Raw genomic sequence first — 25,450 nt, forward strand, 5'->3', positions numbered from 1 at the left:
TTTTTTTAAATATATTCCCCATAACAAGAAGTAGTGATCTTATCTCTCACGCTATTGTCTTTCAATAGCGCTTCTAGAGAACACTATTGGGTAAATTACAGTGTCCTTGTTAGGGAGGAAAAAAAAGACTGTGAAGCAACATTATTTAAAATCCCATTCTCCAGGATACAAGATATCAAGTGTAATGTCAATACGAACATCAGTAAGTATTATTTACCATGGTCCTAACTAGCCCTCACAGACCTGCCTTCACTATACGGTGCTGTAATGTTATACTCTCAGCTCATCTTAGAATGTCGCTATATGAACCGTGATATGACATCCATTCATTTGTAATGGAAATGTTGCTCTGGTCTTGACCCATTACAAAACACAGTGTTGTCTATTTAATCACTTTGAGAAAGTTGTTTTAAACACACTACCTGGGCATGTGAGAGATTAGGGGAAGGAACAGGAAAGCTCCCTTCTTCCTGGGAGTAAATCTTATATTCTTTCCCTGTAACTCTAGGAACTCCAAATCTCAAAGCCAAAATTAAGCCTAAATTACGACAGCTAAGATATCCATATCCAGTTTGAGCTCTGTTTTTATATTTCCATTTTAGAAATTTAAAAATTATGTGTTTTCTTATAAACCATCAAATCCTTTTTGAATGAGGTTTGGGTAAAAAATTAAACTATCTCAGTCCCAGAATTTAATCACCAGTTTGGTAAGGGATCAAATGACAGAATTAGTGTAGATACAAGTGTCAGCAAACTTTTTCTGTAAGGGGTCCAATAATAAACATTTTAGGTATTTAGTGCTGTATAGTTTCTGCTGCAACTACTCAACCCTGCTGTTGTAGAATAAAAGTGGTCAGAGACAGTAGGAAAACAAATGTGTGGCAACGTTCCAATAAAATTTTGTTTACAAAGACGGGCGTTGGGTGGATTTGGCCAATGGGCCACATCTATTGCCAACACCTGGCAAGAAAATTGATATGATCTTTCACTTTTTTGTCTTTCTTCATAAAACATTCCATATAAAAACCCCAAGTTATAAAAACAAGAGCAATTTCAAACCCTAAGAGTGACTCCAAATCTGTAGCTGTGATAGTGATTTGGCATTTGTTTTTCATGCGGACTGTAGAAAACATTTTATTTAAAAGTGCAAGACGCATTCAGAAGTGGATAGAAAATTGTTAAGTATGTAGTACCCTTCAAGTGTACATAAATAATTGTATCCAATGATAAAATCTACTGAATCATACTCTCAGACCACATACTACGTGGATGTTAAGTTAACATCCAAGTAAGAACTTCTGGAAAACATCTACTCTCTTTTAGGCCACTATTCTATTCCATGTACTAAAGCACTGATTTACTAAATAATACCTAGATCTAGGAAAGGAAATAATTGGTTGGTGGTTCTATCTCTTCTTTGAAGAATTATATGTTCTTACAAATGCAGACATATAAGATATATTTTTCCAAAGCAAGGGACTGAAGGACCATAAAAGTACATGCTGTACTTTTGTGCTAAATTTTGTAGGACTAAATCCAAAGACAATTGTCCTTTTACCGTTCGCAAATTCAGCTTCAAGATGAAATGCTTGTAAATACCTATACAGTTAAATCTTAAGTAGTGCAATGGCATTATAGCAAACTGACTTTTACATCATTTTATTCCCAAAATTAACTCTAACGATTGTTATTCCTCGAACCAATAGTATATCCCTTAGGACAGTGCTCCCCAAGCTGGACTACACATCAGAATTACTTGTTTCCGCTTTTAACATATAAAATTCTGGGCCTCAATCCCAGACTATTTAATGAGAAAAATACTGGCTGGGTTTTACTTTGTCTCCTCCCAGAACTCTGATGTGGGTGGACAAAGTGATTAAATTCTACCACATACTATTGTGCAGTAAACACCATGACTGCCTTTAACAGATAAGAGAACTAAGGTTCAGAAAACGTTAGCTGCTTAAGGTCATATAGCTACAGCCCTATATGGTCCTTCCCAATAGAGCCACCAAGTTCTGTTATGTCACTAGAATGGAACTAACCATATTCTAACAGAACCTGAGACTCCTACTTTTCTTTTCAATAAATGTTTACTAAAGAAGTAGTAGGAAAACTAAATATAATACAAAGTCCTAATGTTACTCTACAAGAACAGATTACTTAATAGTGGAATTTGCCTGCCTGCCCCATGACTCTTTATTTTTTTCTAATTTTTATCCGTTTCTGGCCTTAAAAGGTTAAAAAAAAAAAAAAAAAGAGGGGCCCCCCAAGCTGGAAGGAGGCCACCTGTGCTTCAAAGCATGGTGTAAAAGAGGTCAGCAGAAGTGGTTGGGTCAAGTCAGGAGAGGAAAGGAATGCAGGCGGAATGGATAGGTAGAACAGCAAAAATGCATTTTCTATTTAATTTCCTATGCCCAAGAACGTATTTCATAAATATGTCAAGTCTGCACCTTGGCACTTAGTAAAAATGGACCAGTAAGGTGTCATAGCTTCTGGTGCTACACAAATAGTAAAAGAAGCGTGTAGTGAAGATGTGAAACTAAAGCAAAACAAATTTTACCAGAATCAAATTTCTGCATAATATTTTTTGTCTTAAGGGCCTCAATTCAAGCATAATTTGCAAGTTAAATCTGTAGCCATGGCAGATAAGCTGCAATAAAAAGGTGTTTTTTCTTTTTTCCCTCTATGCTAGATAATCAAGGATGTGTTAGATTGCAGTCACAGAGCTTTTTTATTTCGGGTGTTCGATACACATTGTTCTCGGTGAAAACTACAAAATAAAGTGAAAAACAAACAAAAAAGTCAATTTCCCGTACTTGTGAATCTGCTATCCTTTCTTGAGGCCTATCCAGGAATAATATCTTATTATGCAGAGGAAAAGAATACCAAGAAAGAGTTAGAAAGTGGATGGTTTAAAAGCCAAGAGAATGTGGGGAAGAGGAGCCAAATGAGTATTTACAGTGACAAATTCTGGTGACACCATCTAGTTATGCTACTGGGCCCAACAACCCTTTTGGCCTCCAGATTCTATTACCTGCAGGCTGTCATTGCACTTTCTTGATATTTGGAAGCTGCAAAATAATCCTCCTTTTTCTTATGAAACTGACCCAAGGACATCAAGGGAGAGAAGAGACTTATTTCCTCTGTTTTGCAATGGGAGAAAATTGAAACTGAATTGGAGTTAAAATGCACAGATAATCCATGTTGTACCCATGCAGTCTGTAGCAGCACCAAAGAGGCGGAGAACACAGGAATCGGACACAGTCGTGGTGAGTTACAAGGGTGTCTCAGGGGCACGGCTCATGGGACATGCGGGCAGTCGTTACACAGGCAGCCATCTGGTTTAGTGATAGGCTAAAATATCGTGTGGGATGAGAGGGAGATTATATCTTTTCTTAACACCTATTCTGATAAACCGTTTTCTGACAATATCGTTTATGGATATTCTAGAACTTTCGATTGGTCCTTCGCACCTACCCCACTGAGGTTTCTAAAGTTTCTTTTCAGCCCTCGTTCATATTCCTGAGTTTTCATCTTGCCTTTTATTTTTCTCATTTGCTTCCAAAGCCCAGTGTTCTCGACTTCCTTATTGCTCCCAGGGGGTGGGGACCAGCAAATGGCATTCCTGCAGACCCGTCCTCACAGCCTGTACTCTGCACACTTGGAAAACCTTTCTTTTCATCAAAGTGGATCTTTGGGGGCTCTGGTCCTTGGGAGCTTTGCTAGCTAAGCAGCTTACAACTTCACTGCCAACATAGTAAAAGGTGACTGTGGAAGAGGGTGAGCATGGCTCAAAGCCCCTCCAGCCTCTTTCATCCACCAGCACAAACCTAGCACTTACAGGGACACCTAACTGAAGAAGTGCTGTGAGGATGGCAAGATTTTTGAAATTTAAATGAAAAATGAATATTATTGTGGGACCAGGATCTGACTATTCTCTCCCAAAGGAAACCACTGCTGAGATCAGTTGATTCAACATCCTTTTTATCCCCTTCCTTTTGATTAAATAAATTAAATAAATAAATAAATAAAATAGATACATTGTGTCACTCTAAGGAGAAAAATCTGATTGGCTCATGATGAAGGAGTGTTGCACTTCCTTGTAGATCTAATAATGACAAAGTTGTGCAGGATAATGTACCAAAATAGAGACTGGCTCACCAAGCAGGTGAAGAGGACCAGCACAAGCGTGAGATCTGGAAGAAGAGGGTTTACATCCTGCCCTTCCCTCACCCCAGGTTTAAGATCCCAGGTGAGTCTTTTCACCTCTTGAAACCTCAGTTTCCTCTTCTGGAATATTGGGAAGGGGATTTAATATTTCTTAATCTTAGGGTACTCAGGGGGCTCCAGTGAGGATTAAATGATAGCCTGAATACAGAATACAACATAGCATCTGTCACAGGGTTAGTTGCTCAAGAAATGTTAGGTGTTACTGTTACTGCCCTTTTTGATCCTCATCATCCATTCAACTCTCTTTTCAAATAAGTCGTTTAAAAACTTGTGTCTGATTTTTCACTTCAAATGATAGAGATAAAAGTCCTTGACTAATAATTGTGTGTGTGATAAACAGCCACACTTTTTTCACAGTTAGAGACAATCCGTGAATCACATTTAAGCTGGCTTCTTAAAACAATTTCCAGCACATCCCACTTAGAGTCACAGATGAAGTGGCAATTTTCTTAAAATATGGAGCAGTTTGGTGCTGGGCAGAACATGTCTTCGGGCTCATAAACATAAACATTTTTTATGTAGCATTTAAATACGAACTATGCAACTCCAAAATGCTACAAAAATATAAACAAAATAATTTCAGGAATAAAGACATATAGTTAAAGAAAAATTGAGAGGAAGTAGCAAAGGAGCCAAGTTTCCTATGATACATGAAAGCTGATCATGGGTAAAAATTTGTCTTTGTGAAATTTTTAGAGGAAGACAGTAGCACATTCCAGAAATTACTTAACATTCTATGTCAAGCAACTTTGGTAATTACTTCTTACTCTTACCTTTTTCTAGCAGCCCCAGCCCAAGGTCAGCACTGAGTCCTTCTTCAATGATGACAACAGTGTAGTGAAGCTGAGTGAGAAGCTGCTGGTGGAGTCGACACTCCATTTTGCTGGAGGAACGGGGCCTGTAGAGAATGGCCCTTCTGCCATGGCTGCCAAAGTGTGTCTCAACTGATTCTTCAATCTGAAAAAGAAAGAAGGCATAAAAACTCAAGAGAAAAAAAGTAGCACTTTTCTCTTAAAGGACATCATTAATGCAAATCAGGGGCTATTCAGAAAGTTATTCTTGAAGTTTTTCTCTAGACATGAAAGACAGATTCTCTGAGAGGCTTTCAAGGACAACAACAACCTCATATGCAAGAACTAAAGATGAACTGAATTTTTCTTACTGTTACAGAAAGATGAAAATTTGAGGCCATTAAAATACGGAGTTCCTAGAGGAATACATAGAAATACAGAGCTGAACTCTAGCTGAAAATATAAATTAACAGCAATGCCTTTCATCTGCATTGAGCTTTTATAAAGTAGTTCCAGCTGCATTATCTCATAACAGTTCTTTTTTAGGTAAACACAGTAGAGGAAACAGACTCAGAGGATGGATGGTATGCTGGGAGGACAGGTGGAGGAAGGGGTAGAACTGAGAGGCGATCGCAGAGTCCCTGGGAGACACATGTAGAATGCTACTACTTCTCTCGATTGGAACACAGCAAAAGCGAACGCATCTCAGTACAAGGAGAGGAGAGGTACCAAAGAATCCTCATTTCAGGTTCTCCTGTCAATGTTGTCCTCCAAAGAAATACTCCTCCTTCTCAAAATGTTTGAAATTCCATTAACAAAAGGGAATTTTCTCATTGACAACTAGAAAGAATGATGACACTCATTATGTTTCAATGGCAGATATTGGGTGTTTTCCTGAAAACGAGATTAAACCTTGATAAAGTTATTACTGGAAGAAGGGATGAGATTGGATGGGGGTCGGGGGAAAAAATAGAAGAGGTTGAAGAAGAGTGGACAAAGAGGTTAGAGGCAGAAGATGAGGGGGAAAAGATAAATAGCAAAACGGAGAATACAAATTCCTTTTAGTGGCAGCTCTGACTCCAATTGTCCACTTTACGTACACAATATGTACCATGTCTTGCCACTATTTGAATTTCTTCATTATTTCCCATTACTGATAGAATCAATTCCACAGCTTTATCTAGGCATAGAAGGCCATTCAAACTGAGTTAAATGCTATTTTCTGGGTCTCTGGTCGTATCAATCTCTTCATCATTTCCATTCCTGACCCCACCCTTCTCCTTCCTACACATACCACTGTGCCTTCAGTTGTAATTCCTTCTTCTCTCCATTCAACCATCTAGCAAACTCCAATCAAACAATATCTTTTTGGGAAACTTTTAATGGAAATGTAAAATTTCCATGAGCACTTATGAAATTGCTTCTGCTCCTGATGTGAGCTCCTTAACAGGCAGCCTGCATTGTCCAGGCATCTCCAGCACACATTGTGCATACTTCATAAATGAAGCAATCTAGTAAATTAATGAGCTGCAGTGCTCTGTCTAGATCTTTGAAGATAAGTATGGAAAGAATGAAGAAACAGATTTAGATTGTAAACCTTCTGAGGGCAGGAACTATATCCTATGTTTCATTGCATGCAAACGACTGCTATCTGGAAATAACAGACAAAGTGTAGTATAGTGCAGGACACACACTCTGGACCCAACCTGGAAATAACAGACAAAGTGTAGTGTAGTGCAGGACACACACTCTGTACCCATACTCTGCTGGGTTCGAACCCCAGGCTCCACAAACACTATTTGTGTGACCCAGAAAAATACTTTGAGGAGTTAGTATTCGTAAAGTGCTTAGAACTGTGCCTGGCATACATGAAGCATTGTATATATGTTTTTTAAATAATAATAATAATAATAGATCGTAAAGCAGAGTCAGGAAAACTTGTTTCTGATTCTGAGCTCTGTCTGGCACGTATTAACATAGGTGCTTAATACATATCCGACGGGTATATAATGGAAAGGAACACAGTGCCCACTAATCGCACTTTCTATGCATGGTATTTTGGTATAAAACATGACTGATTTGGCATTTTCTGTGTTAAAGGATATTGCAGTTTGTTGGTACTGAAACTACTTACACTCATGAATTTAACGGCACATTGGGACATGATTCCCCAGTAAATGTGGTAATAGTTTGGTATGACAAATTTTTAAGAAGGTGTATTTTACCCCAAATACAGGTTGAGGCTTTGGACACAGTAGTTATTGGGAACCAGTAGCCCATTGGAGGCCAAAACATCCACCTAGATGGAAGGAAGAGACAGATGCTTCCAAATATATCGATGTCACTCAAGCGAAATGCACAGTGCCCAGTTCCTTCTCACATTCTTCTCTTACGTAATCACAGGATGCGCCTGTCCGTTGCAGCTGGCTCAAGTGCAGCAGTGATCTCATAGGAGGAGACGACTTTCCAACTTGAAATTATTATTATTTAGGAAGATACCATCCGTCCTGATCCCCCCACCAGGATCAGCTTAAGCAAGAGAGATGTAGCCCTTACCAGTATATCTTTATTCTAAATAAAGTATAATTACTGGCCATATTTTATAATAACCTAGATGACACAGACTGAAGTTTTAACTCACTTCTCGGACTACTGGGACTAAATAGGAGACGAGCTCGTTAGTCAAATTATGTTGTATTATCCTGCTGTACAAGCAGCCCCATCCTTGTAATATTTATAACACACTGGATCAGCAGAATGGCCCAATACCAAGAGCGAGAACAGTTTTAGCTGGTCCCACAACAGGTGCACACACTGCTGCCTAAGTGAAGTAAAAACTCTGCAAACAGTTCTGTCAACCGCACCAGCAAATGCAGGATTATCAAATGCCAAGAGCAGCACTTTTGGAAATAATAGCTCCTGATTACTCTACAATTCTGAAGATATATTTTTAGTGGAAGGATCCGTTTAACCTGGCCGCCACTACAACTAAACTGGAGACTTGCAATCCTACTGACGAAAATTTAGAAAAGAATGAGCACTACTGGATGTCAATACCCTGAACTCTCGGGTCACTTTCTTCTCTCCCTTCTTGAGAGATGGGTAGAATATTCCCTCAGAAATCACTTTGCTAGAATGTGTGAAAGCTGTTTTATTAACAGAACACTTACTATTTTTATTGGAAGGACTTCAAAATCTGAAATCTTATACCACCTTCGATAAAGCAAGGGCTACAATGTTGTAATAAAATAAACTACTTGGAATGTTCCATGCAGCAGTGCAGAGTAAGAAAAGAGGAGGAATGGAAATCAAAAATGTGGGTTTGAATTCTGGCTCTGACACATGCTTGCTTCATCCACTAGGGAGAGTTATTTAGTCTCTCCTCATTAGAGGTTTTTCACATGTGTAGTAACAAATCCTACCTCATGAGGTTGTAGTGGGAATTAAATCAAGTTTCTATGAAAAAGTGTGCAACGCAGTGCCCTACCAATAAATGATGTTAAATATATATGAATAAATTTGAATAATAATCAATGCTATATTGTAACTCTGTTTTTACATTAGGAATTCTGTAAGCTTTTAAATGAATGTAGCTTGGTCTCTGTCATAAAAAACATTTCTACAATAAACTATAAGCATATATACCTTATATATGCTTTTCTTTGTAGTACTCATTACTTTTTAATGCAAAAATATAATTTATTTATTTATTATGTTTATTGTCTGTCTCTATACGCCATAAAAGAAGGTTAAATGAAAGCACATATTTTTACCTGTGTTGTTCACTTTTGTTTCCCCAACCTAAGAATACTATTGGCACGTAATAAATATTTTTTGAATGAATGAATGCAAGCATCCTTTTCTGCAATATGTAAAAGTCCTTGTTATAAATACTACCATGGACTATTGGGAGCAGAAAGGGATGAAAATTTGTACTAAGAAATTTATTTCAGTAGAATTGCAAAGAGTAGCAAGAATGACAAAAATAGTTAAATATTTAGCAAAATAATGAATTTCAGTAAAAAAAAACTTTGAATATAAAAGTACTATGTTTGTCAGCTACTTATATTATTAAAAAGTCTTCACCAAGACTCACCAGAAAACCAAGAAATGCAGCTCCTCAAAATATAGTAGGAATGAAAAATAAAATTAGTGTTTTTTCCCCACACAACAGAAATTTTTTCCCCTGGATTTATTAAAGTAGCCATGTATTTATGACATCTTTTGATGCTCAAATACAAATACATAATAGACCTCACATGTTTGTCATATATAACTAAAATTCAAATTAGTTGCTGGTCTAGATTTTTGGCATTCTATAAATATTGCAGTACCTAACACTGTGAATTATGTTTTAATTTTTCCACTATAAAAATAAAACAGATTTTGTTTTCCATTGGTGAAATGTATACTTATTTTAGAGAATTCAAGAGAGTATGAATGAAGTTTGCTAGGACGTATATCTTACACGTCTTCTACTTTAAAATTATTTATAACTGCAGGAGTTTAAACCACAAGTTTCCTGGAAATGCAAACAGAGCCTCTTGTGAATGTTCCCTACTTTAATGAATATTTAGTGAACCACTGTCTTCTTCTCATAGATGACTCAGCTGAATCTCAAGCCCATCATGGGATGATCACACACCTCAAGTGGAGAAGCACTCCATAACAGTAAGCACCTTCTGATTACTCCCAAACTGTACTTTAGGGCCATCCCGACACTCAAGATAAGTTTGCTCATCTATAGCTCTATGTAAGGTCTAAACAAATAATAGAGAAAGAAAGCCATCAAGTTTGAATATTAAAAAAAAATGTATCCTCAATATAGCTTTGATAAAATGGTACTCATTCAAATAGCCATTGCCAAAATCTGTCTTTACCTCTTCCTCAATATAATCTTCCCTTTGGCACTCTTCACAATTTATAATTATATGTAATTTGTTTAAAGTCTGCCTCGCCTGCAAGTCTGTATGTTTCATGAGGGCCTAGGATTGTTTATTCTGGTCAATGTTGTACATACAGCTTATTACCAGGTTCTAAATAAGAGGGAATGAATGAATGAATGAACGAGCAAGTGAATTAAAATATGAATTCCTTCTTTGTAAACACATGCATGCCCTTTAATTATTAGGTAAAAAAACATCAGTGGAGGCTTCAACATTTGTATTCAAACATAAAATATCCATGGCCTCTTCATTCCCAATAATGATCTCCTCTATGTCAATGCAACCGCCCACTCCAATGGCTCTATCTTGGACTCTGGCCCCCCAAGAGCCCTCTGAACTACAAAATGAGATATTCCAGTCTATAATTAGTCATTTATTGCCAGCTCTTCTCATTTATTTCCGAAGCATCAGTTCTTCAACCACGGGTCTTTCCCCTCATTTTTCACCTTCTTTCTCTCCCCCTCAGATTCCATGGTCTAACATCCCACTGTCTACCCAATAGGTTAAATTTCCTTTCTCCACTGTACTTCCATCATATTCACATGGCAAAACCTCAAGCATGGAAGAGTTAGACATACAGCAGTAAACAAGACGGGCAAGTCTCTGCCCTGACAGAGCTGGCAGCCCATCAAAGAAAGCAGATATAAGCAACTCCTTAATTAGAAGAAGCCAGGACAAGCCAGGTAAATCAGGAGGAATAGGATGTTATGGAAACTGAGCTGAGAGACCCAAGGAAGATCTCCGCAGCCTGCCTGTCCAGCGCCTGGGCTGGAGTTGCTGAGAGCTGCTGAAGAAAAGTACCCAGCTGGGCAGATTCTGTTGGCAAAGCCAATTCAGTCTTTGGGCTTCCCAGACCATTCTGCTATGTATGCTTCTCTGGTCAATTCTTTCTCACATTCTCTATAGTGACAAAACTTTCCCACTCTCCAGGTACCATGTTTCCCTGAAAATAAGACCTATCTGGACCATCAGCTCTAGTGTGTCTTTTGGAGTAAAAATTAATATAAGACCTGGTCTTATTTTACTATAAGTCCAGGTATAATATAATATAATATAATATAATATAATATAATATAATATAATATAATACCAGGTCTTATATTAATTTTTGCTCCAAAAGACACATTAGAGCTGATGGTCCGGCTAGGTCTTATTTTCGGGGAAATACGGTATCTCTTATTTCTACAGATAACTGCCTCCCCATTCATAGATGAAATTAGCACTATTAGAAGGAAACACAAAGAGTTTCACCACCTCTGTTTTGGCAAGCCTATAGGCTATTGGAGAACTAACATTTCCTCTTTTCTTCTTATTTCCATAGAAGAAACCCTGTCCTCCTCTTATCTCCAGATTATTCTCACTCTATTTATTCCCCAGATTTCACAACCTTCCCTTCCCCACCCCCAGGCAACAAACCTTCTCCCTATTTCCACACTCAAATCCCTGACAACTTGATCCATCTTTAGCTCCTTCTCCTGGGTCCTTCATATTCCCTCCCCTTCTCTGCCAGGGGCTCTTCCTCAATGTTTACTCATTCATTCATCTATATAACATTTTTGAACATTTTCTATGTGACAGGCACGGTTCTAGGCTCTGAGGGATATGACAGTGAAGAACTCTGACAAAGTTCTATCCTTCAGTGAGTTTACGTTTTAGTAGGAAGAGTGATAAACAATTAATGAATCATGTAGGGTAAGTTCCAGCAGAGATGAGAGCTCTGGTGAGGATAGAGTGTTCAAGAATAACCCAGGAGCTCTCTTAGATCACATAGTGCTCTTCTTGCCTGTGTTATGAATGTTATGTATGAAAACAAAAAAGAGAGAAGACAATTCTTAAAGGGAGAGAAAAAATGAGGAGAGAAATTAAAACAGAAAGTATTTTTTTATTATGAATGGTAAATATGGTCAGGTAGGCAACAAGACATAACTGGCAATGAGGGTAAAAGCAGAGGTAGTACAACATTACTTATTATCTTCTTAAGTAGCTAGTAGGAAACCGAGACCTAGTGAGCAGCAGGGAATTTAAAAGTTGGTAACTTTACACTGGTCTTTCCACCTCGGTCCAACTTGATGAACTTTGACTCCTTTCTCTAAAAGCCATAGCAGAGAGAGGCGATGAGGAAAACTGGACATACTATAGGGAAGGGTTGTTTTTGTTTTGTTTTGCTTTCTGGATGGATGAGTACCCTCTGATCCATCCAGAATTTCTGATAAAATTCCAGAGAACCAGACTTTTACAACCTAAATTACAAGATTTCCTAGGAACTATGCCACCATTCCTAGGGAATGCCACCATTCCCATAATACAGAAAAGAGATTTCTTAAAAAAAAAAAAAAAGAAGAAGAAGAAGAAGAAAGAAAGAAAGAAAGAAAGAAAAGGAAGCACTCAGTTGACCTGAATGATTAAGCCATGAGAGGGAGACATGACCTGTCCCAAGGAGGTATCTCATCAGACAGGGGGGATTGTGGTGGTGGTAGGGAGGGGAGGACGGTACTGGGAGGGTGGGCACAGTAAGTACAGCACTGTAGAGCCTGGTTTGGTAGAGAAGGAGTAAGGAAAAGCAGCAACGGGAGTCAAGGCACAGTATGAGTGACTGAGAGAGAGGTAAGTACAGACAGTGAAAACGTTCCAGGAGTGGAGAGAAAAATCCCAAAGAAAAGATTTGCTGCAAAGATATTACATAGAGAGGGAGTCAGTAAGCGGACTATGAGAATGAGAGCCCAGCACAAAAGGGGGAAGCAGGTGAGAGCAGCAGGAGTGACCCTGACATGGCTATCCTAGGCTAGAAAATGTTTCATGACAAATAATGCCAAGTTGCCTTAGCACACTGGGAACATCTGAAAGACTGACGTGTAAAGGATATACCATGATGTTTGCTTATCAGAAAACATCACATCTATAATATATTAAGCCTAGACTCTAAAGATAAATCCTGAGAATTGCTAAGTCATCTCTATGTTTAATGCCCATTCTCCTCATTCACAGCCTAGAACCACACTGTGTCCTTCTAAAAGGGGGACACAGTATACAGCTTGTGAACCCAGGCAAAGGAGAAGACGAGAGAATAAAGGACAGCAAGTTGCAAGTCAGGAAAAAAAAAAAAAAAGGCAGACTTGCTTCTTAGCTCCTCAAACTCCAGCCCATCCACAGTCATGCTGGGCTTTGCTTCAACTGTGCTGCTCGTTCCTTCCTCAGGCCAACCCTCACCACAGAGCAGGAATCCTGGAGACAGGGTGAAATGAACACAACCAAAAGCCTGAGCAGCATTCTCCTGAGTCCATATCTAGAGTCTCCTGCTGGGACTTCTTGCCTTCTCAGGCCTGGCCGTCGTGCCTGACTGCCTAGCTTGCCCCCCATGAGATGCTCCTCCGTTTGAACCAACTTGGAGGAACTTAGAGTCCCTTCTCTGCTTCTCCCCAATTTTTCTTTTTCTCTTTTCTAGCTGTTTTGAAAGTCATATTAAGGATCTTTTCCAGCCTTCTCTGGAGGCGTTTCCTCGAACTAATTTTCCTTGAGGTGCCACCCACAATGCACAGATGTGGGTCATCAGTTTACTATTTGCTGTAACTTTACAGACATAACAAAGACTCAACTGAAATTATAAACACAGGGGGATAGCTGGGAGATGGTGGTCATGATTGCTTCCTTCAAGGTATCTTTAAAAATAAGATAAAGCTTTAAATGCCATCAGGAAAGAATGGAGATTGCTTTTTCTTTTGGCCCAATTGATTTTGCTTCCTCTTTTGGAGTAAATACAAATCACTTCGGGTGTCCTTATTTTGTGTCTTCTCCTTTCCTCTGCCTTCCTCTTTCTCTGCCCCTCCCCCTTCACCTTCCTGTCCTCCCAGATACACACAGAGAACCTACAAGGAGGAAGTTATTTTCTTCCTCTCCTCAAGTCCTGAGGGCATTTGCTGGTTTTAGAGCATTTAGATAAATGCTCTCAGCCCCTTGAATCTTATCACATGTCTCCAGTAAAGGACATCCATAATGAAGAAAAGACAAACTTGACAACTAACAATTATGAAAAACCAAGCAGAGCACAAGGACAGACCTTGTTCTTTTGAAAAATGTTAAAGTAATAGCAAGTCTCTGTCCCCTGATGCCAAAACAACAAGTTAATTCAGCAATTTAGCCCTAAAATAGTAAGTTCATACAAAGGCAACATGAAAAAAAGGAGAGACCCCTGGGGTCATTACAACAATATCAATACCTAAGAATTATACAATCTACCGAGCATTTTCACAGATGCCAGAGACTGAATCTAAGTTCCTGGCTTTGCCAGCAATAGCCCAATGCCTCTGAGTCCTGGGTCTCTTCTCTACCTCTCACCTCCATTCACTATCTGCTGACACTACTTATATTCCACTTGATTTACTTCACTTTCCTCACCTGCAAAGGAGCACCAACCTTCCATCTTACTTTCGATGCTATTGTAAGGATCAAAGGAGACTCAAACAGTGAAGATAAAAACATTCGAAAATATATAGCCCCTCTGTCAGCAATGAAGGATTCCAAATGCAGCTGAACTGAGAATTCTGACTGTGAACAAACACATAGAGAGAACGATCCAAGATGGCGGTGAAATAGATAAACACCTGCTTCCTTCCGAGACCACATCAGAATTACAACTAAATTATGGAACAGTCAACCTAGAGAACCATCTGAAGTCTGGCAGAAAAGAAGTTTTATAACTAGAGATATAAAGAAGAAGCCATGTCGAGACTGGTAGGAGGAGCTGAGGCGTGAAACGGGCTGGCCCCAAACCTCTGTGAGGCTGATGAGAACCAGGAGGGATATCTCCACCGTGGAGTGTCTCCCTGGAGGAATGAGGGACCTGATCTGCACACAAGCCTCCCCTGCCCAGAGTATTGGTGCTGGGAAGAGGAGCCCCCACATCTGGCTGTGAAAACCTGGGGATTCCGACCGTCTGGGTGGAACAGAAGGCTGCAGGAAACCCAGACATCCTCTTAAACGGCTCACACAGACTTGCTCACAGGCACTCACCCTGGGCTCCAGTGGAGGGACAGTGACTCAGGGGCGGGGAGGAGGCGGTGGCGTTGAAGACACACGGGGTATGTGGCTTCTGGCAAGGGCTGGAAGATAGTTGCCATTTTTCCTGTGTGGGGTCCTTCTCCCATGCAGCCAGCAGTCAGGAGCCATCTTTCCTCATGCCCATGGCCAAAGCTGAATCTGATTGGTCGGATAAGCTCTGCTTGCTCCACCCTGCTGACTCACTGAGATCCTGTCACACCCAACTCCATAGAGCACAAGGCTTTATTGGTGGCGGAACTTTATGGGAGCTGGTGACCAGCAGCAGGCCTCAGTGTGTCCTGGCTTTTTGGGGAGCTACCCTAGACCTGGTACTGGTGGCAGACATCCTCGCAATGTGGCCTCTCCCATGTGCCTCCAGGTCTAGAACAGGCAGTGACCAACTGTGGATTGCTTTGTAGCTCCTACCAGGTAGTCCCTAGTCAATCACAGGCCCCAGAGCCAACATACTTGAAAGTTGGCTTCAGATGACAGCTGAGCACTACTCAGTTAGCCCCACAAGCGGCATACACAAAGGACAGTCTCAACAGGCACCAGAACCCACTGGGGAAAATCCCACTCAGTGTGGTAAGCCTCCTGCACAACAGCCCATAAGCTGTGGAGATGGCCAAACCTCACAGCCAGTCAGCCCGAGGGTCAGTCCCACCGAATGACATGCTAATAGCAATGAAGGCTCAAACATAACAGGAGAGCACACACAACCCACACAAGGGACACTCCTGGAGCACGCAGCATAGGTGACCAAGGAGACTGGGCACAACAAGGCACCTACTACATAAAGCCACCCAGCCAAGACTGGAAGACATGGCAGATCTTCCTAATACATAGAAACAAACACAGAGAGGCAGACAAAATGAGGAAACAAAGAAATACATCCCAAATGAAAGAACAGGAGAAAACTCCAGAAAAAGAACTAAAAGAAATGGAGGCAAGCAACTTACCAGAGACAAAGTTCAAAACACTGGTTATAAGGATGCTCAAGGGTCTTAGTGAGAACTTCAGCAAAGAGACTGCAAGCATAAAAAGGACACAGGAACCACAAAAAAGAACCAGTCAGAAGTGAAGAGTACTATAACTGAAATGAAGAACACACTAGAAGGAATCAGACTAGATGAAGCAGAGGATTGAATCAACAAATTGGAAGACAAAGTAACATAAAACATACAATTGGAACAGCAAAAAGAAAAATGAATTTAAAAAAAATGAGGATAATTCAAGAGACCTCTGGGACAACTGCTAGCATAACAACATCCGCATCATATGGGTACCAGAAAGAGAAGTGAGAAAGCAAAGAATTGAGAACCTATTTGAAGAAATAATGACTGAAAATTTTCCTAACCTGGCAAAGGAAATAGACATATATGCCACGGATAGAAAGAATTAATATAGTTAAAATGTCTATACTACCTAAGGCAATATATAGATTCAACACAATCCCTATCAAATTACCAACAACATTTTTCACAACACTAGAACAAATAATCCTAAAATTTATATGGAAACATTTTTTTACATTGAACCAAAATTTATATTGAAAAATAAGAACAAAGTGGGAGGTGTCACACTACCTGACATCAAATCATACTACAAGGCTATAGTAATCAAAACAGTACTGGCATAAAGACAGACATATAGATCAATGAACAGAACAGAGCCCAGAAATAAAGCCATGCCTATATGGTCATTTAATCTATGACAAATAAAACAAAAATATACATTGGGGGAAAGACAATCAATTTAATAAATGGTGCTGGGGAAACTGGACAGACACATGGAAAAAAAGAAAACTGGACCACCTTCTTATTCCATATACAAGAATAAATTCAAAATGGATTAAAGACTTAAATGTAAGACCCAAAATCATAAAACTCCTACAAGAAAATATAGGGAGTAAACTCTCAGACATTACCTGCAGTAAGATTTTTATTGATATACCCCTGAGGCAAGGGAAGCAAAAGAAAAAATAAACATGTGGGACTATATCAAACTAAAAAGTTTTTTCACAGCAAAAGAAACCGTCAATAAAACAAAAAGACATCTTACTGAATGGGAGAAGATATTTGCCAATGATATATCTGACAAGGGGTTAATATCCAAAATTTATTTAAAAAAAAAAAAAAAAAAAAAAACCTCATTCAACTCAACACCAAAAAAACAAACAACCCAATTTTAAAAATGGGCAGAGGACATAAAAGACATTTCTCTAAAGAGGACATACAGATGGCCAACAGACAGACATAAGAAAACATGCTCAACATCACTAATCATTCGAGAAATGCAAATAAAAACTACATTGAGACACCAGCTCACACCTATCAGAATGGCCATCACTAATAAATCAACAAACAACAAGTGTTGATGAAGATGTGGAGAAAAGGGAACCCTCATGCACTGTTGGTGGGATTGCAGATTTGTGCAACCACCATGGAAAACAGTATGGAGGTTCTTCAAAACATTGAAAATGGAACTGCCTTATGACCCAGCAATTTTACTCCTAGGTATCTATCCAAAGAAGTCCAAAACACTAATTTGAAACAATATATGCACCGCTATGTTTATTGCAACACTAGTCACAATAGCGAAGATATGGAAACAACCAAAATGCCCACAGATAGATGATTGGATAAAGAAACTGTGACATTTATACAATGGAGTATTACTTGGCCATAAAAAAGAATTAAATCTTATCATTTGCAACAACATGGATGGATGGACCTAAAAAATATTATGCTAAGTGAAATAGGTCAGACTGAGAAAGACAAATACCATATGATCTCACTTACATGTGGAATCTGAAGAATGAAATAAACGAACAAACAAAACAGAAATAGATTCATAAATATAGAGAAAAAACTGATGGTTGCTAGATGGGAGGCGGGTGGGGATGGGGGAGAAGGTGAAGGGATTAGAAAATACAAATTAGTAGTCACAATATAGTCACAGGGATGTGCAATACAATATGGGGAATATAATCAATAATGTTGTAAAGATTATCTAAGGTGTGAGTTGGGTACTGGACTTATCAGGGGCATCACTTCATAGACTGTGTAGATGCCTGACAGTACGCTATATAGCTGACGTTGAAGTAGAATAATATTGAAAGTCCACTATAACCACACACACACACACACACACGCACACACACACACACACACACACACAGAGGGTGCCAAAAAATATATACACATTTTAAGAAAGGAAAAAACTGTATTAAAACTGTAATACTCATTATATACTAATAACAAAATATGAATACAAGTCATGTTTGACTTCTGCAATTACAAGAGGTGCTCAAACTGGTTACCATCAGCGTAATTTTAATACAGGTTTTTCCTTTCTTAAAATGTGTATACATTTTTTTGGTACCCTCTGTGTGCATTCACAGGATGTAAAGTACAGCATAGGGAATATAGTCAATGGTATAGTAATAGCTATGTACGATGTCAGAGGGATAGTAGACTTGGGGGGGTTATCACTTTGTGAGGGGTGTAAATGTCTAACTATTACATTGCTTTGTACACCTGAAACTAATTTTTAAAAAATGAGGATAGTTTAAGAGACCTCTGGGACAACCTCAAGCATAACAACATTCACACCATAGAGGTACCAGAAGGAGAAGAGGGAAAGCAAGAGATTGAGAACCTATTTGAAGAAATACTGACTGAAAACTTTCCTAACCTGGAGAAGGAAATAGACATACAGGAAGTACAGAGAGTCCCAAACAAGATAAACCAAAACAGGCCCACACTGAGACACATTATAATTAAAATGGTAAAAGTTAAAGACAAAGAGAGAATCCTAAAAGCAGCAAGAGAAAGGCAACTAGTGTCTTATAAGGGAGTTCCGATAAGATCAACCGATTTCTCAACAGAAACTTTGCAGGCCAGAAGGGATTGGCAGGAAATATTCAATGTGATGAAAAGCAAGGATCTACAACCAAGATTACTCTACCAAGCAAGGCTATCATTTAAAATTGAAAGACAGATAAAAAGCTTCCCACACAAGAAAAAGCTAAAGGAGCTCATCACCACCAAACCAGTATTACAAGGAACCTTAGAGGAACTTTTTAAAGACAAAAAAATAAAAAAATTTAAAAAATTAAAAATTTAAAAATATGAATAATAAAATGACAATAACTACATATCTATCAACCATTACTTTCAATGCTCCAATTAAAAGACATAGGGTGGCTGAATGGATAAGAAAACAAAATCCTTACATATGCTGCCTACAAGAGACTCACTTCAGATTGAAAGATACACAGAGACTGAAAGTCAGGGGATAAAAAATGTTATTTCATGAAAATGGAAAAAAATAAAAATAAAAAGCTGGGGTAGCAATAGTTATACCAGACGAAATAGACTTTAAAATACCGACTATAACATGAGATAAAGAAGGACCCAGTAATCCCACTTCTAGGTATTTATCTGAAGAAACCCAAAATTCTACTTTGAGGAGACATGCACATCCATATGTTTATTGCAACATTGTTTATAATGGCCAAGATGTGGAGGCAGCCTTGGTGTCCTTTGATGGATGAATGGATAAAGAGGAGTGATACATATACTTGTATACAACGGAATATTGCTCAGCCATGGAAGGGAATGGGTTTTTGACATCTGCGGTGGCATGGATGGACCTGGAGGGTATTGTGGTGAGTGGTTATCTCAGACAGAGAAAGACAGATGCCATATAATTTCACTTATATGTGGAATCTAAAGAACAAAACACACAGAAACACATTCATAGATACAAAGAACATTTTGATGGTTGCCAGATGGGTGGGTGTTGAGGAGGTGGGTGGAAAAGGGGAAGGGATTAAGAAGCACAAATTGGTTGTTACAAAATAGTCATGGGGATGTAAAGCACAGAGAATATAGTCAATAATATGGTAATAACTGTATATAGTGCCAAGTGAGTACTAAATTAGTCGGGGGATCACTTCTTAAATTATACAAATGTCTAACCACAAGTCTGTACACCCGAAATTAATACAAAATAATATTGAATGTTAACTGTAATTGAAAAATTAAAAAGGGGGAAGGTGCAGGGGAATAAGATGTCCAAAGTTCCAGGTGTAAAACAAATAAATCATGGGGTTGTAACGTACAGCATGCGGAATATCATCAATAATATGATAGCGTGGTACAGTGCCAGATGGTTGCTGGACTTACGGTGATCATGTCATTAGGTACTTCAATGTTGAAGAACCGTGGTGCACACCTGAAACTGATGTGATGTATGTTAGCGATATTTTTAAATAAAAATCTAAAAAGAAAAAGAGAAGAAAATGTATAGCCATTCATAAAAGTACGGCACATTTAAATATCTCTCAAAGCATTTATTTTATAAAAGAAACTCCTGACAAGCTAAAACACTTTAAATTGTTAAAAGATAAACAGGTATATTAAAAAGTTTAAGTTTACTTGAGCAAAAATCAATTTGACTGGGGTGGTGCCAAACTGCAAGTGGTTAGGAGTGCTCACCCTACCCCAGCCTCCTTAGAGAAACCAGGGGAAAGACTTATATAGAGAATGTATAGAAGCAATGAAAGGAAATTGATTGTCTATCCCCTTTGAGCATTTACAAGCTTAGATTTGGGGTTGCTTACAAAGGCTTCCATCACATTCGAGCCACTTTAGTCTTATGGCCCACTTGTTTAATTAATTTAACAAAATATAACCCTTAAAAAATGAATCATATGATTTTATACGGATTCCGTCAAATTACACGTGGAATCTGAAAAAGGAAGTGTTTATGTATTAGGGATATTAAAGTATTTAAAAATAATCAAAGGACAACCATTTCCACTGTGCTTCTCTGATAAAAACCCAGTGTTAGAGCAAAAATATTATGAAAAAAATATATGGCCATTGACAGCATATATATAATGAACATATTTCTTAGAAGTGGCTGCTAGATGAAATTAGACAGCTTTGCTATAATAATTGCACAACTAAATATGATTTAATTGTATACTCTGTTATAATGCTCTATAATGAAATTCACACTGAAGATATAAAAAGCCTTTTATCACATTACATTCCCTCTTTTTGGCTTAAAAAATACAATCTCCACTGTCTAGTCTTATGAAATTCAATAGTATTCGCTCACTAAGTTCCTGAACTCCCATTTTCCTTCTCCATTTCAATCCTCATTCTCTCCTCTCGGCTCTCCCTACTACAAAACCTGCTACTCTTCCTCCCATCACCCTCCTGCCCAGTTAAGACTTTAGCTTTCCTTCCAGTCCTGCAGTCTCCTCTGTGTCTCACCACTGCACACACATGACCCAAGCCTTCTGCAGGAGGCCACCATGAAAGAATCTGTGGGGCCAGCCTGGAACCTCTTTCAGCACCACAGCAAACACGCCCTACTCGGGACAGTGCCCGGCCTAATAAAACAACTGCAGATATAAGTGTGGAATTCAGGCACTGAATTGGGAATAAGATTTCCCCTCCACTGCCTATCCAGTCACCACATTCATCCCCTCTGGGAGAGGACAGGTTCCTGAACCTACTTCATGTGGCTAATATTGTCCATCCCAGGTACTCAGCACCTCTGGCTCCTGTCTTCCACCCTCAGCTTTCACATCCCTGTACCAACAAGTTCATCTGGATTCTCCCCAGCAATCCAGTGTCCCCAGGAACTGCACAGATGGTTTTAAGGATGAAAGCAACACACTCCATGCAGGTAGCCCCACATCTCCAGGGCAGCAAAGATCAGCTCTAGTTCTGAATGAAAGGCTTCAGGGTGAAGGCACACATCTCACCAAACCAGAGAAACTATGGCTCATCCTACCCAAGTGGGGGTCAAAGTCTTAAGAAGAATGGGGGAGTGAGTGTGAAATACTCAGGCACCACACTCTGCACAAAAGAAGCATCCTGCCTTGTATCAGATTCGTACACTAAGTTTTCTTAAGGACGCATTTACTCCTCAGCACTGACTCTGTTTTCTTGCTTACTCTGAGTACCCTTGTGGCTGTTCACTTTGCATGGCTTCTGCATCTTGTCCCACTGGCCGGTACTAATATACAACCGAGGTTCTCCTCGATGACTTCCCTGGGTAACCCTAAGGGCCCTCTGTCCCTGCTTCCCCTCTAGGAGCCTCCACCCAGTCTACTCCCATCCTGCTCCTGTTGACAGGTGCTGCACTATCACACCAACACAGTGTAACACAACCTTACACATCCTTCTCTAAGTCTATCTTAGAGCTCTCCAAACTACACACTCAATCTAGAACGTTTACGTTTTTGATGGCCAACTTTTTGCTTTAAAAATCAAAAATTGGCAGGATGACAATATCTAGTAATACCACAACAGAAGCACAATCTCTAGAGAAAAGAATAAGACTTCATTTAATATTGTTATTAAATTTACAACTCCCTAAATTCTAATGAACTGTGTCGCAGACTAGCGTTCGGCTTCCTTTTGTGACTGGCTAGCAAAATGAATTCCCTTCCTAGAGGTCCAGTTCCCTTCTTAAAGATCCAGCAGGTCTCACAGGCCATGCCTACAGAGAAACCATCTTTTCTAATGCATAAGAATGCTTTGATCTTCCTAGGAAAGCAGGAGGCGAGGCACCTGAATGGGGGGCCGAGGGAGACCCGAGTTTAAGAATTCAATTGGAAATACAAAAGAAGAATTTAAGGACTGCTGACCACCATAGGGAGTTCTACACATGGACACACAGCATGAATTATACTAGATCCCATTCATCCATTCCTCCAACCTGTTACTGTGCCAGGCATTGTGTAAACTTGATCACCATTGCTTCTTTAAAAGAAGAATAATCCGCTTATCTCCTTTCCCCTTAACCTTTTCTACTCTTCCACCAAAAAGAAAAATGAACTCTGCCTCAAATCTATCTACTTTTAAAATTGCTTATGTAGCACTAAAATACATGGGTAAATAGGTTTGGCTTGTGTGTAGGAAGCTTCAAAGGTATTATTAATGTTTTCACAGTTTACTCAGAAAAAAAAAAAAAAAAAGATAAGTGAGGAAAAGCGCATTAGAAATCACTTCTGCCCTCTGGGTGTGTCCAGTAAGGGAAGGTTTGCTGCTCAGTATGAAAGACAACTTTCTGGTTGATACTTTTCTAAGGTCAGGTAGTTCCTGCAGTGCTGCAGAAAAGTTAATTTCCTGTTCCATTTTTCCTGAAGTATTTGGTGCACTATGGCTAAATTTATGCTAGATTTTCCACCGGGGAAGAACTAGGCTGAGAGCTGAAACTATTGGAATGCTATTAGATTTCCTACTGCTTGTTAAAGAAACAGTAAAACATCATGAGGAAACTCAATTGTGATGGCACAATTTTGGACGCTAGTGGCGTTTTGAAACATAAATGTATAACTTGACATTTGAATAGCACACTATACTATAATTTTTTAATGAAAAAAGGGGTATTCCTGGTACTCACATTTATGTTGCTTATATGAATTCTTTTCCCTCAATAGGTGAAAATGAGAATATTTTCATGGCATTAGCCTGTGGGATGTCTGAGATTAATTGAACAAGGAGGCCATGAGACTAAGCGGGCTCTAATGCCCTGGCGGTCTACATAAGCCACCCAAAATCTAAACCTATAAATGCCTCAAGGTGATGAAATCAAAACTTAAGGACAACCAATCACAGTCAATTAGGCTTTAGGCTATAGCCAATCAATAAATCCTAGCTTTGCTTCCGCCTTTTCTTCATAAAAGTCACTCCCTGATCCTCTGCCAGTGCTGAGTTCCTAAATATTTCTGGTTTGGTGCTGCTTGATTTGAATAGATTTTTGCTCAAATAAACTCCTAAAAATTTTAATATGTCTGTTTAGTTTTTAGCAGGTGTAACAGTGCTGATTATAAAGGTAGCGACCTTTTATAATCTCAGTGTTTTCCAAAGCACTCATAATTTGATCCCATAACATCTCTGCAACAGACATTTCCATCGCTATGCCACAGCCTAGGAAAACGAAGCCCAAAGGAATCACTGGTGCATGGTCACTCAACTATTCAGCATTGGAACTGTGTCCCCTTTTGCCTGGAGAGAGTGAGTGGGGGAACCGCAGGCTCTGCGTCAGATACGTGGACCTTTGACAGGTGGTTCAGAAGGTTTACAAAAGTCTGTACCAATGCCACAATGGTATCCACATTTTGTATGTTGAAATAAATTGGAAACACCATGACCCTGGAGCAATATTACTCTTTAAATAAATTCCATTTTTCTCCCCATAGGTGGGTTATTCACTGTCGTCGGGCTTTGTCCCTTGCCTGACTCCCATCCTGAATTGCCACTTTTTCCCAGATCCCTCTTTGGCATCGTCAGAATATATTGAGGGCAGAAGATACCAGCTTCTATTTGTCAAGATCCGCTGGGAGATGTGTTGTAAGAAATTAGCTATGAAAAGAATTACAATCAAATTTGCAAATAATTTACAGGATTATGACTTGTAAATAATAACCAGGGAAGACGTGCCACATCCCCACTACTTTTAGTCACTCTTTACTGAGCGAGAGAGGAAGGAAGTATCATGCACAGCCCTGGCAATACCAATGGACTGCGCCTGCGTTTGATTGCATTTAGAGGTTTGAAAGAGAAAAGAAACTGAAGACTGCTAGCACAGGACACGCTGACTTAAACATCTGCCTGCAAAATGTAATGAAGAAAACACATCAACTGAGAATCAAAACTATGTACGACACGTGCAATCTTGAAACAAATCTAATATAAGCCCTTTAAAGAGCCTGCTTTTGAGGCCAGAATTTACACCAAGCTTCTCAGGGGCTGGAAAGACACAAACACTTATTGAGTGCCACCAGGCTTGGTGTTTTCAGACCTATATTCAGTTCTCATAAGCAGAGTGTAGTTAGCTCCATTTTTCCAGGAAGAAATTGAGAGTTTAGAAATCCAGGTAAAATTTGCCAATGTCCTACAGCTAGTAAATAACCCAGTAGGAACATGAGCCGATGTGTCCTGAAGCCCATGTTTGTCTACAACGTACGTCTGTATGGTCTATTAGACTTCTTATTCAGTATACTTAACATGTTTGATGTTAGAAGCCTTGCTGGAGACAGGTGTACTCCCACCGGCAATCGAGTCGCAGAGCTCCCCTTAGCAAGTTGCTCTGACTGGTATGTAGTATAAGCAAACTGGGGGCTAGAGGGAGATGGAGTACAGTCAAGAGTCCCCGAGTAAGGATTAGAGGTGACAAATGTAATTATATTTCAGAACACGTGATCAGGCCAATTCTGTAATTCTAAACCCATGTGCTCTTCTTAATAAGAATTATTTGTTCATCTACTAGTTTGGATCATAAGCCTCTATTGGTGAATTTAATTGAAAAAATTTCATTAAGATCCTTATATACTGTAGAGACTCAATTCATCTTTTATCATTGTATTTCTTTTTTAACCCTGGACATGATAGGTCAAAGTGTTTTGTTTTATGT

The 25,450-nt window shown here is 39.2% G+C and overlaps 1 protein-coding gene across 4 annotated transcripts in view; it reads right to left on the reverse strand.

Moving 5' to 3' along the window:
* Positions 1 to 25,450, reverse strand: part of CPED1 (cadherin like and PC-esterase domain containing 1) — a 251,594-nt gene that overhangs the window by 219,190 nt on the left and 6,954 nt on the right. For all 4 annotated transcript variants that reach the window (XM_033098799.1, XM_033098798.1, XM_033098801.1 and 1 more), the window contains one exon: positions 5,007 to 5,190. In XM_033098799.1, the coding sequence (XP_032954690.1) occupies positions 5,007 to 5,190 (184 nt within the window). The remainder of the gene's footprint in view (positions 1 to 5,006; positions 5,191 to 25,450) is intronic.

The sequence above is a fragment of the Rhinolophus ferrumequinum genome, chromosome 26 (genome assembly GCF_004115265.2).
Source record: "Rhinolophus ferrumequinum isolate MPI-CBG mRhiFer1 chromosome 26, mRhiFer1_v1.p, whole genome shotgun sequence".
NCBI lineage: Eukaryota > Metazoa > Chordata > Mammalia > Chiroptera > Rhinolophidae > Rhinolophus > Rhinolophus ferrumequinum.